Raw genomic sequence first — 16,512 nt, 5'->3', positions numbered from 1 at the left:
TGTGTGTGTGTGTGTGTGTGTGTGTGTGTGTGTGTGTGTGTGTGTGTGTGTGTGTGTGTGTGTGTGTGTGTGTAAGGTGGATGCAGATGTTTCCGGCCCGAGGTGCAGAGGAAGGAGGTGCAGAGGAGGTGCCCATCCTGTCTCCGTTTGGATCCGAACCGTTATCCCTTCTCCTCAGAATCCCCTTCATCCCCTTTCTCCCTTTCTTTCCCTCACACCCTGGAGAAGCAACCCAGAAAGTGGTAGGGGACCGCAAGGGGTTCCCACAAGCCTAAAAAACATTTGTTGTTTTGCATGTTCAACACCCTCTTGTCTCCAAGTCTGTTATTTATCACTGAGATCATGACTCACAAGCAGAAGCCTTTCTTAAAAGTGACTGAAATTTCCCAACATCCCAGTTGAATTAAAAATAAACTCTTTGTCCATAAACAAAAAGAAACAGAGGATTTAGTTGTGTATTTCCAGTCTGTGTAGTCCTAATCCAATAGGAGACTGTGTGGGTCAAGGTCAATCAGCAGAAGAAGCAGCCGGACTCCTCGGTTTGTAATGAATTCAAAGAGGAGGACATTTCAACAAGCTCCATGTTTGTTTTTGCTGGCACCGAGTTCTGCATGGCAATAGTGCTTAGTTGCAGTTCTGATGAATGTTTGAAGATTCCCACACATTTGCATTCCTGAATATCATAAGACAAATCTGCTAACATTCAACTGACACATTGGGAACACTTTCCCAGTATGAACAAGGACTAGGGACTGGGGAGAGACGGAGGGACAGACGAGGGAAAAGAAAGGATGGATAGATTGTGGATTTAACTAGCAAGAGACAGACTACGAGCAAAGAAATACTGAAAATAAATAAGTAGGAGGAAGAACATGTAAAGACAGGTCAGGGAGAAGGAGAGAAAAAAGGAGGAAGGAGGAGAGAGAGAATGAGAGGGAGAGAGAGAGGGAAACGAGAGAGACAGATAGAATGAGAGGGAGAGAGAGAGAGGGAAAAGAGTGTACAGAGAGAGAAAAAGAGAGCGAGAGAGAGAGAGAGAAAGCGAGACAGAGAGACAGAGAGACAGAGAGAGAGAGCGAGGGAGGGAGAGAGAAAGAAAGAGAGAGAAAGAAAGACAGAGACAGAGTGAAAGAAAAGGGGAATGAGGGAAAGTATGAGGGAGAGAAACAGAGAAGACAGTCATTAAATAGATTAAATAGAGAAAAAGAGAGAGGATTGACAACAGGAACACACTCACCAAGTATGAGAAGACCTCTTTGGACACCCCCATTGCATTCTGGTTCACGGTAACTCTGACGACATCATTTGTGGGATCAAAGGTCTGCCCAGTAACACACACCAGCCTGTAGATGGAACACAACATTGTGATGACAGTGAACACGCTCAATAGGAACCATCATTAACAATCATCACAAACTCCACTGGAACATCACAGCCTGTTGGCAACTGCCTTTAAGGATGTTTCTGTGTCAACTGTGTGGATCATGTTTTTTTTCTTTGTCAAGAGTTTCAGGGGCATCATGAGGCACAAAAATCTGATACGACAGAAAGTGCAGATGGCTGGGGGGTGGTCCGTAAGTTCGAGAATTTTTGCATTTTTCCAACACTTGAAACACATTTTTCCTGCAATCTAGACACATAATCATTATGCTTAATTCTATGTAAAAAATATGTAATTTCTTTCTGCATATCTAAGCATACCTTTTGGGCTGTCTGTATCCTCCTGTGGTCATAAAATAAAAAAATGCTTCTTTGCATCTCTAACATCTGGGTAAAAGACTGAAAGGAATATGTCTTATTCAGTACATTTAGTAATTACTTACTAATTTCGAAGCAGGACAAATCTGAGGGGGCACATGCCCCTGTGCCCCCTCTGATGTGTTTCACAACTTTTATAACAAAGCTAAACAGACAATAAAATAGAAATCCTTAGAGGTTTTGTAATAATGTCTATGCGCAGTACTGTACAGTGTTGACTAAACCCAGTGGAGTAATAATGTCTATGCTCAGTACTGTACAGTGTTGACTAAACCCAGTGGAGTAATAATGTCTATGCCAGTACTGTCAGTAGATTGGCTAAACCACCAGTGGAGAAATAATGGTTATGCTCGCTACTGTACAATGTTGATAAACCCAGTGGAAGTAATAAAAAAAAACTAAGAACCACTGATATAATGCTCGCTACTCAGTAAGTGTTTGGATAAGCCCAAGTCGCGAGTAATAATGTCTATGCTGCAGTTACTGTAAGTGTTGACTAAACCCCAGTGGAGTAAAATGTCTATGCTCAGTACTGTACAGTGGTTGACTAAACCAGTGGAGTAATAATGTCTATGCTCAAAGTACTAAGTGAAACAGTGGCTATGTTGACTAAATCCAGTGGAGTAATAATGTCTATGCTCAGTATGTACAGTGTTGGTAAGCCAGTGGAGTAATAATGTTATGCTCAGTACTGTACAGTGTTGACTAACACAGTGGAGTAATAATGTCTTATGCTCAGTACTGTAAGTGTTGACTAAACCCAGTGGAGTAAATAATGTCTATGCTCAGTATGGTACAGTGTTGACTTAAACCCGTGGAGTAATAATGTATCGCTCAGTACTGTACAGTGTTGACTAAACCCAGTGGAGTAATAATGTTAGCTCAGTACTGTACAGTGTTGGACTAAACCCAGTGGAGAGAATAATGTCTATGCTCACTACTGTACATGTTTGACTAAACCCAGTGGAGTAATATTTTCTCATACTGTCAGTTGCTACATGATTAGTCTATGCCAGTACTGTAAAGTGTTGACTAACCGCAGTGGAGTAATAATGTCTATGCTCAGTACTGTACAGTGTTTGACTAAACCCAGGAGTAAATAATGTCTATGCTCAGTACTGTACATGTTGGCTAAACCAGTGGAGAATAATGTCTATGGACTGCAGTACTGTACTCAGATGGTTGACTAAACCCAGTGGAGTAATATGTCTATGCTCAGTACTGTACCACGTGTTGACTAAACCCAGTGGAGTAATAATGTCTATTGCTCAGTACTGTACAGGTGTTGACTAACCCCAGTGGAGTAATATGTCCTAGCTCAGTATGTAACAGTGTGACTAAACCAGTGGAGTAATAATGTCTAGCTCAGTACTGTAGCAGTGTTGACTAAACCCAGTGGAGTAATAATGTCTATGCTCAGTACTGTACAGTGTGACTAAACCAGTGTGAGTAATAATGTCTATGCTCAGTACTGTACAGTGTTGACTAAACCCAGTGGAGTAATAATGTCTATGCCAGTACTGTACAGTGATTGACTAATACAGTGGAGTTAATAATGTCTAATGCTCAGTACTGACAGTGTTGACTAACCCAGTGGAGTAATAATGTCTTATGCTCAGTATGTACAGTGTTTGACTAAACCACAGTGGAGTAACTAATGTCTATGCTCAGTACTGTACAGTGTTGACTAACCCAGTGGAGTAATAATGTCTATGCTCAGTACTGTACAGTGTTGACTAAACCCAGTGAGTAATAATGTCTATGCCTCAGTACTGTACAGTGTTAATAGGCTAACCCAGTGGAGTAATACATGTTATGCCTACGATACTGTAACAGTGTTGACTAAACCAGTGGAGTAATAATGTCTATGCTCAGTACTGTACAGTGTTGACTAACCCAAGTGGAGTAATAATGCTATATGCTCAGTACTGTACAGTGTTGCCTAAACCACATGGAGTAATAATGCTAGCTCGTACTGTACAGTGTTGCTAAATCCAGTGGAGTAATAATGCTTGCTCAGTACTGTACAGTGTTGACTAACCCAGTGGAGTAAATGTCTATGCTCAGTACTCGTAAGACAGTGTGATAACCCAGTGGAGTAATAATGTTATGCTCAGTACTGTACAGTGTGACTAAACCCAGTGGAGTAATAATGTCTATGCTCAGTACACTGTACAGTGTTGCCTAAACCAGTGGAGTACTAATGTGTACTATGTCTCAGTATGTACAGTGTTGACTAAACCAGTGGAGTAATAATGTCTTGGCTCAGTACTGTAACAAGTGTTGCTAACCCAGTGGAGTAATAATGTCTATGCTCAGTATGTAGCAGTGTTGACTAACCCGTGGAGTAATAATGTCCTATGCTCAGTACTGGTAACAGTGTTGACTAACCCAGTGGAGTAGATCAATGTCTATGCTCGTACTGTACAGTGTTGACTAAGACAGTGGAGTAATACTGTCTATGCTCAGTACTGTACAGTGTTGACTAAACCCAGTGGAGTAATATGTCTATGCTACAGTACTGTACAGTGTTGACTAAACCCAGTGGAGTAATAATGTCTATGCTCAGTACGTACAGTGATGACATAAACCCAGTGGAGTAACTAATGTCTATGCTCAGTACGTAGCAAAAACAGTGTGACATAAGACAACCAGTGGAGTAAAATGTCTATGCTCAGTACTGTACATGTTGACTAAAACCCAGTGGAGTAAATAATGTCTATGCTCAGTACTGTTACAGTGTTGAAACCACTAAACTCAGTGGAGTATAATAATGTCTATGCTCAGTACTGTACACGTGAGTATGACTCAAAACCCTGGAAAATAATAAGTCTATGCTCAGTACTGTACAGTGTTGACTAAAACCCCAGTGGAGTAAATAATGTCTAATGCTCAGTACTGTACAGTGTGACTAAACCAGTGAGTAATAATGTCTATGCTCAAGTAATGTACAGTGTCTTAGAAAATAACACAGTGAAGTAAAATAAAATGTCTATGCTCAGTACTGGTAAACGTGTTGGCTAAACACCAGTGGCAGTAGAATACATGTCTATCTCAGTACTGTACAGGTTGTTGACTAACCACGTCCGAGTGGAGTGAGATAAGTGTCTGATGGCTCAGTACTGTTACAGGTGTTGACTAGAAGCCAGTGAAGTAATAATGTCTATGCGTCAGTACTGTACAGTGTTGACATAAACGCCAGGTGGAGTAAATAATGTCTATGCTCAGTACTGTAGCAGTGTGACATAAACCCAGTGGAGTAAATGTCTATGCTCAGTACTGTACAGTGTTGACTCTAAACCCAGTGGAGTAATACTCAGTCTCAGCTCTAGTACTGTACAGTGTTGACTAAACCAGTGGAGTAATAATTCGTATGCTCAAGTATGTACAGTGTTGACTAAACCCAGGAGTATAAATGTCTATGCTCAGATATGTACATGTATAGACTAAACCAGTGGATAATAAGTCGTACTGCTCATACTGTACAGTGTTGACTAAACCAGTGGAGTAATATATAGATACTATGCTCAGATACTGTACAGTGTGACTTAACCCAGTGGAGTAATAATGTCTATGCTCAGTACTGTACAGTGTTGACTAAACCAGTGGATATATGTCATAGCCAGTACTTGTACAGTGTTGACCATAACCCAGTGGAGTAATAATGTCTATGCTCAGTACTGTCAGTGTTGACAAACCAGTGGTATATAAAATGTTATGCTCAGATAAAGTACAGTGTAAACCCAGTGGAGTAATAATGTCTATGCTCAGTACTGGTACAGTGTTGACTAAACCCAGTGGAGTAATAATGTCTATGCTCAGTACTGTACAGTGTTGACTAACCAGTGGAGTAATAATGTCTATGGCTCAGTACTGTACAGTGTTGACTAAACCCAGTGGAGTAATAATGTCTATGCTCAGTACTGTACAGTGTTGACTAAACCCAGTGGAGTAATAATGTCTATACTGTACAGTGTTGGCCAGTGTACAGAAGTCCCCTCCCAGTGGAAGGGGACTTCAAAGCCTGCTGTTCCAGATGCAGTTAACCACAGAGGGGATCAACGAGCTGACTGGATGTTTGTTTTATCACCTCATAGCTGTAATTAAGCCTCATGTCATCATACAGTATTGGGACCAGAGGGAAGCAGTAGGATTAATCACACAGTGATGGCGCAACAGAGAACATTTAGGAAGGCCTGTATGTGCTGTGTCTCTATGTGCTTTGTCCCTGCCAGTCAGAGGAGTTGGCTAAAGCAGACAGTACAGATCTGGGACCAGGCTATGATCTAATGACTCCCCACAGAAATAAACAAAGGGGGAATCATGACCCCCCATACCTCAATCCCACATGGCTCAAAGCCCATATCTCTACTATCCTCTAGTTGGGCACGTGTGGGCAGTTTATTTAGTCAGGTGGCAGGTCCTATAGTGCTCCTGGTTACCTGGCAACCCAAACAGGGGTCTAGTCGCTGACTAACAGGAGGCTAAATCCTCTGATGAGGGTCTAAACCTTTTATAAATGTGAGGCAGGTACCACAGAGAAGGGGCAGAACCAGAAATGGGGCCAGGCACAAGGCTGGGTATGGCACGGTATGGCTGTGTATGGCTGGGTATGGCTGGGTTGGGCTGAAGGACTGGTTCTGATGAGGATCCCTGAGCTCATAAAGATGGATCAAGTAGATAAATATGAAATCTAGCTAATGAAGTCCATCCAAGCCTGTATTATTACAGTAGATACTGTAGCTGTGTCAAAGGTGACTGGTGTTGTTGATGCAGTCTAATCCCGTGCAGAGCCCACCCTGTCTCTGTAAAACCAGCCACCAAGCCAGGCAGTAAGGCAGTAAGACAGCCAGCCAGTAAGGCAGCCAGGCTGTAAGGCACAGCACTGACTGACCCTCGTACTACATTCCTTCACCGCCAAGAAAGGAAATATTTTAGCTTTCAGTGGGGGATGTTTTGACTCCATGGGCAATGTCTCTGGATATTTACCCAGAGAGGAGGACCAGGATAATCAGCAACTGAGCCTGAGGAAGGCGGTGTGTGTGTGCGTGTGTGCGTGCGTGYGAGCGAGCGCGCGAGAGAGAGGAGCCAACCAGGACGCAAAAGAGACATGAAAGAGTGATGAAGGATTGGGTAGGAAGTAGGCAGCTTGAACTGCTGGAACTTCTACTCTTAAACCAAGAGACGTGTCCAGAGTGGGTCATGTAAATGTACTACACTTAATGAGGTGCCCCTACCTAACCCATATTATTAATGAACACGTTAGGACTTTAACTCTCTCTCTCCAGAGCAGCACAAGTCCCTCTGGCTCACAGCTCTGACCCCTTGACCTCTCAGCACACGAACGGACACCTGTCTCAACAGCCATGGCCGCAGCGAGGTCACCAATGTCGGTGTGTGTGTCTATTCAGTGCGTGAATCTGCTGTCAGACACACTGACATGTTTTGATTTGTCAGCACCGCTCCCTCCAAGGAGGAAACATTTAGCAGTCATAACAACCAGCTCAGCGAATCAATGAAGGACGAGAAAGTAGGGTGAGGTCATACTGGGTGTGAAATCTGATTAGCTGGGTTTGGAGCGATCTGGAGTGTGTGTGTGTTTGGGAGAGTGTGTGAGACGTGTGTAGTAATAATAATAATAATTCATAACACAGAACACAGACAACAATCAAAGCTGTATACAGTGTCGTCAGATCCGGGAGACAGTATAACTGAATTAACAGAGGTTATTTTCTGAACAGCTCTGTCTTTAGCTGTTCCTTAAACGAGCCCAGAGACTCTGCAGCCCTGACAGTGACTGGAAGTGCGTTCCACAGACGAGGAGACACACAACTGAAAGCCCTGCCACCCATAGTTTTTAGTCTGCTGTGGGGCTGCTTAAAAGGAGATGGACCTGGAGGAGTGAAGGGTGCGTGTGGGGCAGGAGGGTAGCATGAGGTCAGACAGGTACTTGGGTCCAGAGTTGTGAATAGCTTGGTAGGTGTGATCCAGGATTTTAAAGTCAATGCGTGAACTCATGGGGAGCCAGTGGAGGCTGAACAGCGCTGGCGTGATGTGCTCACGGGGGAGGTGTGGGTGAGGACACATGCAGCACAGTTCTGGACATATTGTAGCATGTTTAGACGCCTAGCAGATGTGCCAACAAAAAGGGCATTACAATAGTCCAGACGGGATGAGATAAAGGTGTGGATGAGTCACTCAGCTGCAGGCTGTGACAGCATAAGTCTTAACCTGGCAATGTTCTGTAGATGGAAAAATTGGTCACACTTTTGATGTGGGCCTCAAACAAGAGCTTGAGTAGTGACAGCCAGGTAAGACCTGCGGGTTACCCCAACACTGGTCTGTATTCTAATACAGCCTGATTGGCTCCAGTGGAGAGGGACCAGATAAACATTTCCATCCATGGAACATTATGGAAATTGGTATGGAAGTTTTTATGTGGTTCTAGAGTTACGGTGTTTCCATGGAATACTATGTGCAGGGTTTAACCCAGGGTTCTGCTGTTTCCTTGGTGATAATGTTGTGGTCTTGAATTATCTCCTTTATGTGAATGGAACGTTTTAAAGCGAATAGTAGTGTTCTATAAAGGCGTTCTATATTTAAGCAATAAGGCACGAGGGGGTGTGGTATATGGCCAATATACCACGGCCTTGGGCTGTTCTTAGGCACAACGCATTGCAGAGCTCCTAGACACAGCCCTTAGCCGTGGTATTGGCCATATACCACACCCCCTCGTGCCTTGTTGCTATTATAAACTGGTTACCAATGTAATTAGAGCAGTAAAAATAAATGTTTTGTCATACCCATGGTATACGGTATGATATACCACGGCTGTCAGCTAATCAGCATTCAGTGCTTGAACCACCCAGTTTATAATATGATTCAAAACAATTAACAACAGTTTTTGTTTGTGAACTTCTGACACCTGTGCACAAAGTCACTGAATGACTGAATAAATGAATGCATGTATCAACCAATTAATGAATGAATGAATCAATCATAAGAAATGTACTTACTGTACAGAGACAGTGTATTGGTAAGGCAGGATTTTACATGGAACCATCCCGATGGAGACCTTCACCACGTCAGCCCTGCGGCCCATGTTCCTGCCTTGCACCGTGAGCAGGGTGCCCCCCTCCAACGGTCCACTCAGGGGGGAGATCTGTGGGGAAAGAGAGAGAAGGAAAGAGGGATAAGTGCCTGCATATATTCCTCTTGAGCTCAAGATTCAGATATAATTGAGAGAGACACATTCCCTCCACTCAGTTTGGGGTCAGGTTTTATATAGAGGGCTCTTCAGTCAGTACCTCTCTGAGCTACAGGCCTGTATCTGTATGTGTACTCTGAAACCTGAGTAGTTCTTCCAGGACTCAAGTGAGACTGAGAGCGAGAGAGCTACAGTATATAGAGAGTCAGAGAGGAGTGGTACATCGTCAAGGCGAAGGTAGCCTAGTGGTTAAGAGCGTTGGGCGAGTAATCGAAAGGTTCGAATCCCTGAGCAGACTCTGTAATACATCTGTCGATGTCCCCTTGAACAAGGCATTTAACCATAACTGCTCCTGTAAATTGTTCTGTATAAGAGTATCTGCTAAATTACTAAAATGTAAAGTGAGAGAGCAATAAGCAGGAAAGACGGAGAGGTAGATGGAAGGGAGTGGGAGTGTTACAGATATTGAGCTGTTAGAGTGAATAGGGTGAAGAGAGAGATCAACAGGGGAGAATATAAAGATGTGGAAGAGAGAGATCAACAGGGGAGAATATAAAGATGTGGAAGAGAGATCAACAGGGGAGAATATAAAGATGTGGAAGAGAGATCAACAGGGGAGAATATGAAGATGGGGAAGAGAGATCCAACAGGGGAGAATATGAGAGGGGAAGAGAGATCAACAGGGGAAGATAATTGAAGATGGGGAAGAGAGATCAACAGGGGAGAATAATGAAGATGGGGGAAGAGAGAGATCAACAGGGAGAATATAGAGATGTGGAAGAGAGATCAACAGGGGAGAATATAAAGATGTGGAAGAGAGAGATCAACAGGGGAGAATATAAAGATGTGGAAGAGAGAGATCAACAGGGAGAGATATGAAGACGGGGAGAGAGGATCACAGGGGAGAATATAAAGATCTGGAAGAGAGAGATCAACAGGGGAGAATATGAAGATGTGGAAGAGAGAGATCAACAGGGGAGAATATGAAGAGGGAAGAGAGGATACCAGGGGAGAAATGAAGATGGGGAAGAGAGAGATCAACAGGGGAGAATATGAAGATGGGGAAGAGAGAGATCAACAGGGAGAATATGAAGATGGAAAGAGAGAGATCAACAGGGGAGAAGTTGAAGATGGGGAAGAGAGAGATCAACAGGGGAGAATATGAAGACGGGGAAGAGAGAGATTAACAGGGGAGAATAAGACGGGAAGAGAGAGATCAACAGGGGAGATAGGAGAGGGGAAGAGAGAGATAACAGGGAGAATATGAATGAGGGGGAAGAGAGAGATAACAGGGGAGAAATTGAAGACGGGGAAGAGAGAGATTAACAGGGGAGAATATGAAGACGGGGAAGAGAGAGATTAACAGGGGAGATATGAAGACGGGGAAGAGAGAGATTAACAGGGGAGATATGAAGACGGGGAAGAGAGATTAACGGGAGAGAATATGAAGAGGGGAAGAGAGAGATTAACAGGGGACGAGATATGAAGACGGGGAAGAGAGAGATTAACAGGGGAGAACATGAAGACGGGGAAGAGAGAGATTAACAGGGGAGAATATGAAGATGGGGAAGAGAGAGATTAACAGGGGAGAACATGAAGACGGGGAAGAGAGGGTAGTGAGGGTGAGAGATAGAGCAAATCTACAGCGAGGGAGCCAGCCTATACTCCCATTCCTCCAGTAGCCTATTGTCCCTACAGTATTTGAAATTCCTTTGTCATATTATGATCAGAAGCATGCTCTCACACATCAATTCAACCTTGACCTTGCTTCTCCCAGCGTTCCTCTAAGGAGCCATGGAGAGAGAGTATTTATCCAATCACCACAGAAACACAACCACCGAGATAGCTATCTCTGACTCCCAGGCAAAAGCAATCTACCATCAACTCCCAGTGTAGCGTAGCTAGCTAGTTTAGAAAATCCTACCATGGAGACACAGGGAGGTTGCTCCTATGGGCTGATCTGAGGTCAGCTTTGTTTCCCCCCCACTCATGTTCAAGATTAGACTTGGGGGTGGAAAAACTGGTCATAGTGTCTAAGGGCAACCTCTAGAGGCTCCAGGGGTTCCTGTAATCTTGGCATCATGTCTCGCAGAGTGACCATTTCCCTGGCTGTCCCGAGGTCGCTGTTACCCCTCCGTGAGTTATTAGCCTGGCTCGAGCTAGCTGCAGATCTATCACACATAAAAACAGTGCTTCCACTTGATCTGGGTGAGAGGGGAGGGGGTGGGTCCACATTAAGAAAAGTATTCATAAGTATTCATGTGATTGACAGCTGAGATACACAAACATTGTGCTTCCAAGCTAAAGTGAGAAATGAGGACATAGTGTGTAAGTTACACTTATATTACCATGTAAAAGCAAACAGTTATAAATTCACCAAGAACCCAGATCCGCAGCCAACGTGAGTAAAACATTTAAAAGTGCAAGGCTGCCGGCCCAGATGGCATCCCTAGCCACGTCCTCAGAGCATGCGCAGACCAGCTGGCTGGTGTGTTTACGGACATATTCAATCAATCCCTATCCCAGTCTGCTGTTCCCACATGCTTCAAGAGGGCCACCATTGTTCCTGTTCCCAAGAAAGATAAGGTAACTGAGCTAAACGACTATCGCCCCGTGCACTAACTTCCGTAATCATGAAGTGCTTTGAGAGACAAGTCAAGGATCATATCACCTCCACCCTACCTGACACCCTAGACCCACTCCAATTTTCTTACCGCCCCAATAGGTCCACAGACGACGCAATCGCAATCACACTGCACACTGCCCTAACCCATCTGGACAAGAGGCATACCTATGTAAGAATGCTGTTCATCGACTACAGCTCAGCATTCAACACCATAGTACCTTCCAAACTCGTCATTAAGCATGAGATCTTGGGACTCGACCCCACCCTGTGCAACTGGGTCCTGGACTTTCTGACAGGCCGTCCCCAGGTGGTGAGGGTAGGAAACAACATCTCCACACCGCTGATCCTCAACACTGGGGCCCCACAAGGGTACGTTCTCAGCCCTCTCCTGTACTCCCTGTTCACCCATGACTGCGTGGCCATGCACGCCTCCAACTCAGTCATCAAGTTTGCAGACGGCTTGATTACCAACAACAACGAGACGGCCTACAGGGAGGAGGTGAGGGACCTCAGAGTGTGGTGTCAGGAAAATAACCTCACACTCAACGTCAACAAAACAAAGGAGATGATCGTGGACTTCAGGAAACAGCAGAGGGAGCAGCCCCCTATCCACATTGACGGGGCAGTAGTGGAGAAGGTGGAAAGCTTCAAGTTCCTCTGCGTACACATCACGGACAAACTGAAATGGTCCACCCACACAGACAACGTGGTGAAGAAGGCGCAACAGCGCCTCTTCAACTTCAGGAGGCTGAAGAAATTTGTCTTGTCACCAAAAACACTAACAAACTTTTACAGATGCACAATCGAGAGCATCCTGTCGGGCTGTATCACCGCCTGGTAGGGCAACTGCTCCGCCCACAACCGCAAGGCTCTCCAGAGGGTAGTGAGGTCTGCCCAACGCATCACCGGGGTCAAACTACCTGCTCTCCAGGACACCTACACCACCCAATGTCACAGGAAGGCCAAAAAGATCATCAAGGACAACAACCACCCGAGCCACTGCCTGTTCACCCCGCTATCATCCAGAAGGCGAGGTCAGTACAGGTGCATCAAAGCTGGGACCGAGAGACTGAAAAACAGCTTCTATCTCAAGGCCATCAGACTGTTAAACAGCTAATACTAACATTGAGTGGCTGCTGCCAACATACTGACTCAAACCTCTAGCCACTTTAATAATAAAAAAAATGTATATAATAAATGTATCACTAGTCACTTTAAACAATGCCACTTTATATAATGTTTACATACCATACATTACTTATCTCATATGTATATACTGTACTCTATACCATCTACTGCATCTTGCCTATGCCGTTCGGCCATCGCTCATCCATATATTTATATGTACATATTCTTATTCATTCCTTTACACTTGTGTGTATAAGGTAGTTGTGAAATTGTTAGATTTCTTGTTAGATAATACTGCATGGTCGAAACTAGAAGCACAAGCATTTCGCTACACTCTGCTAACCATGTGTATGTGACCAATACAATTTGATTTGATTTGATTTGTATAAGACCAACAGGGTGATTGGTGTAAGTGTTTGGTTACACAAAGCGTTTGACCTTCAACTAGCTTATCCCAAAATGAATAACATTTTTAAGCCTTTAGGTTAAATTGTGACACACACATACACACACATGCACACACCTCCAAGCTCTCCTTGGTAGGTACAGTAATTATCACCATGTATCTGGGACATCTCTCTCTCTTTCTGGTGTTAACGTGTCTGGTGTTATCATGTCTGGTGTTAGCGATAGCGTTAGCTGCCATGCTGCTCATTTGCACCCCTCACTCCTCTGTGAATGAGTCAATCTGAGGGGAGCAAAGTACAGTACAATAACATCAGGAGATTTCCTGATCTCAAAACGCCTTCAACAATAAAGGATCTCTAAAGACCTCTACAATGCTCCAGATAATCTTGACAGGAATTTATGAATTGGTTGGGCTCTTATGAAGATACACTGATCATTTGGATAAAGATCCTTCAAGGATCCTGCCTCCAGATTTCTATCATGGTCAGGTGTTCAGATCATACCGTAAACATCAACATTATTGGTTCAAACCCACTGTATGAGACCATACTGTATACTGTGTTGCAGTCCATCTTAACTACTCCTCACAGACAACTGCCTTTATTACCTGCAGTATTACAAACATAGAACACATTACTGTATTTTACTGGCTTGTCTATCCACATAACATATACTTCATATTACTGTTTATGCTCAAAGAATATGCTAGAATGACTGATTTCCCAACTGTAAGCTGACTAAATAAAAATGTGGGGCAAGAAAGGAAAACATTACAGCAGCAGCCCATAGAATCTTTAGACATAGTCACTGTGGTGGACAGAGTAACAGTAAACCATGGGTGATACTGTGGTAGAACAGATACTCCCCCATAAGACTGAGAACTCTGACTGTAACTCTAACTAACTCCTGGTGAGACTGTCTGGGAAAACATGGCTGCCAAAGCATTGCATCACACTCCCAGTCTCCCACAACCACAGCCCCAGTTTACTGCCTTACAACCGCCTCCCCTGAGGGAGCTGTTTCAGTGTGTTACATTGGGCTGCCCACGAATAGAGGATTTCAACACTTTTAACTTCAGTCATCTAAGCGGGATACACACAATATTTGAAAATTTGATAAAGATGTATGTGTGTATAATCGATTACTAGAGATTTGATAAAGTAATTCTAAGAATAAAATTAGATACAATTTAAACCACCCATTCGTAGACGTACGGAGGGTTTTGAGTTGGTATCTTTAATGGATAATTTGATAAAGATAAGGTTTTAAGCACTATTAAACTAGTCTAAAAAATCTGGGCAATGACGGACACTCTCACACAACAAACCATGAGTCATGACACTGACACAATGGCTGATACAGAGAGTCACGCAGGGACACTGAGTGGGCTGACAGAGTGAACAATGGTAACTTCTACTGGCCCTGGGATCCAGGGGGGACGGGGTGTTCTGCCAGTCAATGGGATGACAACCCAATTTGGGATGGGGGGGATTAGCGGGTGGAATAGTGGAGAACAATTGGAGGTTTACTTAGTAGCAATGCAAATATCATGGTACACCTATATGGACACTCAAACACTATGGTACTTTTTAATGGTAAGTTCACAAACATATATTATGATAAATAGAATTGAGACTTGAATCTCATTATGGTAAATGGTGAAATAAGTATAGCCAGTTCTAATTGTAATGGCTTAGCAGATAATAAGAAAAGACGATCAGTATTTACCTGGCTAAAAGAGAAGGAATATAATATCTATTGTTTACAGGAAACTCATTCAAAATTTTAGATGAAGTTGTGTGGGGAAAGTACTGGAATACATTTCTCCCATGGGCAAAGAAATTCAAAAGGGGTGATGGTATTAATTAACAGTAATTTTGATCCAAATGTGCAAATTGTCCAAACAGATCATCAAGGTAGATGGAGGATTTTAAATATGTTATTGGACAATAAACAGATATGGCTCATTAATCTATACGGTCCAAATAATGTGTCACGGCTGTCTTCCTCTTCCTCGTCTGAGGAGGAAAAGTTTGAAGGATCGGAGGACCAATATGCAGCGTGGTATGTGTTCATCTTGTTTTTAATAGAAAGAGAACACTGAACAAACTATACAAAACAATAAACGAGACGACCGTGAAGCTAAATAACAAATAGTGCTGACACTAAACACTACACATAGACAATCACACACAACCCACAATGACAAAACAGGCTACCTAAATATGGTTCCCAATCAGAGACAACGACTAACACCTGCCTCTGATTGAGAACCATATCAGGCCAAACACAGAAACAGACAAACTAGACATACAACATAGAATGCCCACTCAGATCACACCCTGACCAAACAAAACATAAAACATACAAAGCAAATGTTTTGGTGTAACTCGGGCAGTTGTTGTTGCCATCCTGTACCTGTCCCGCAGGTGTGATGTTCGGATGTATTGATCCTGTGCATGTGTTGTTACACCTGATTTGTTTAACACTTTTTTGGTTACTACATGATTCCATATGTGTTATTTCATAGTTTTGATGTCTTCACTATTATTCTACAATGTAGAAAACAAAAATAAAGAAAAACCCTTGAATGAGTAGGTGTGTCCAAACTTTTCACTGGTACTGTATATCACAAAAATATATGGGGGATTGGAAATGATGCAGGCAATTACATTGTTGGAAGCCGCAATCTATCTGCAATATTAAAGCGGATCTACCCCCTAAAAAACGTCAACTGGTCTGTATGTTGTGGCTCTAAACCCTTGCTGGCCTTTGAATGAAGGTGTACCCATGTGTGTAAGATGCTATAGATTAGTTGAGTGTTAGTGTGTATGTATGTGTGTGTGTGTGCGCATGTGTGTGTGTCAGACTCATTTGTTCCCCTGCTTGGCCAGGCCAGGCAGGTTTTATCTACAGGAAGTGTTTAGGCCAACTGAGCCTCATGTGAGCCGTACTTCCTGTCTGCAGCACAGATAAAGGCAGCATTCAACAGCGGGTCTGATTGCAACTCTAAACACTCTTTAATGCCTGGCAGTTCAAACATAGGGACATAACCAGAGATATTCAGAAGCCTTGATAGAAAGGAGCACAGTCATTCAGATGAATCCAACTGAAGAGTTGAACCCATGTGTTCAGCTGACTGGGGTTAATGACCACTAGGAGCTGACCACAGTGAGATCTGCATCCAAATAAACACATTCATTCCCCTGACCCATGTGGTTGTAGTGTGATCACATCGGTAATGTATATTGCTCTATTCTATTTCTGTGGGTGACTGCGTACCGAGCTCAATACCAACATGGTATGCACAGAATTCCACACACACACACACACACACACACACACACACGCACGCACGCACGCACGCACGCACGCACGCACGCAC

General features: G+C 43.5%; 1 protein-coding gene across 1 annotated transcript in view; it reads right to left on the bottom strand.

The window, feature by feature from the left end:
- Positions 1-16,512, bottom strand: part of LOC111976559 (plexin-D1-like) — a 99,600-nt gene that overhangs the window by 45,290 nt on the left and 37,798 nt on the right. The window contains 2 exon segments of the mRNA XM_024005477.2: positions 1,238-1,343; positions 8,775-8,920. Coding sequence (XP_023861245.2) covers positions 1,238-1,343; positions 8,775-8,920 — 252 coding nt within the window.

The sequence above is a fragment of the Salvelinus sp. IW2-2015 genome, linkage group LG17 (assembly GCF_002910315.2).
Source record: "Salvelinus sp. IW2-2015 linkage group LG17, ASM291031v2, whole genome shotgun sequence".
In the NCBI taxonomy this organism is placed as follows: Eukaryota; Metazoa; Chordata; class Actinopteri; order Salmoniformes; family Salmonidae; genus Salvelinus; species Salvelinus sp. IW2-2015.
The sequence above is the reverse complement of the archived record's forward strand: the minus strand, read 5'-3'. Positions and strand labels throughout refer to the sequence as shown.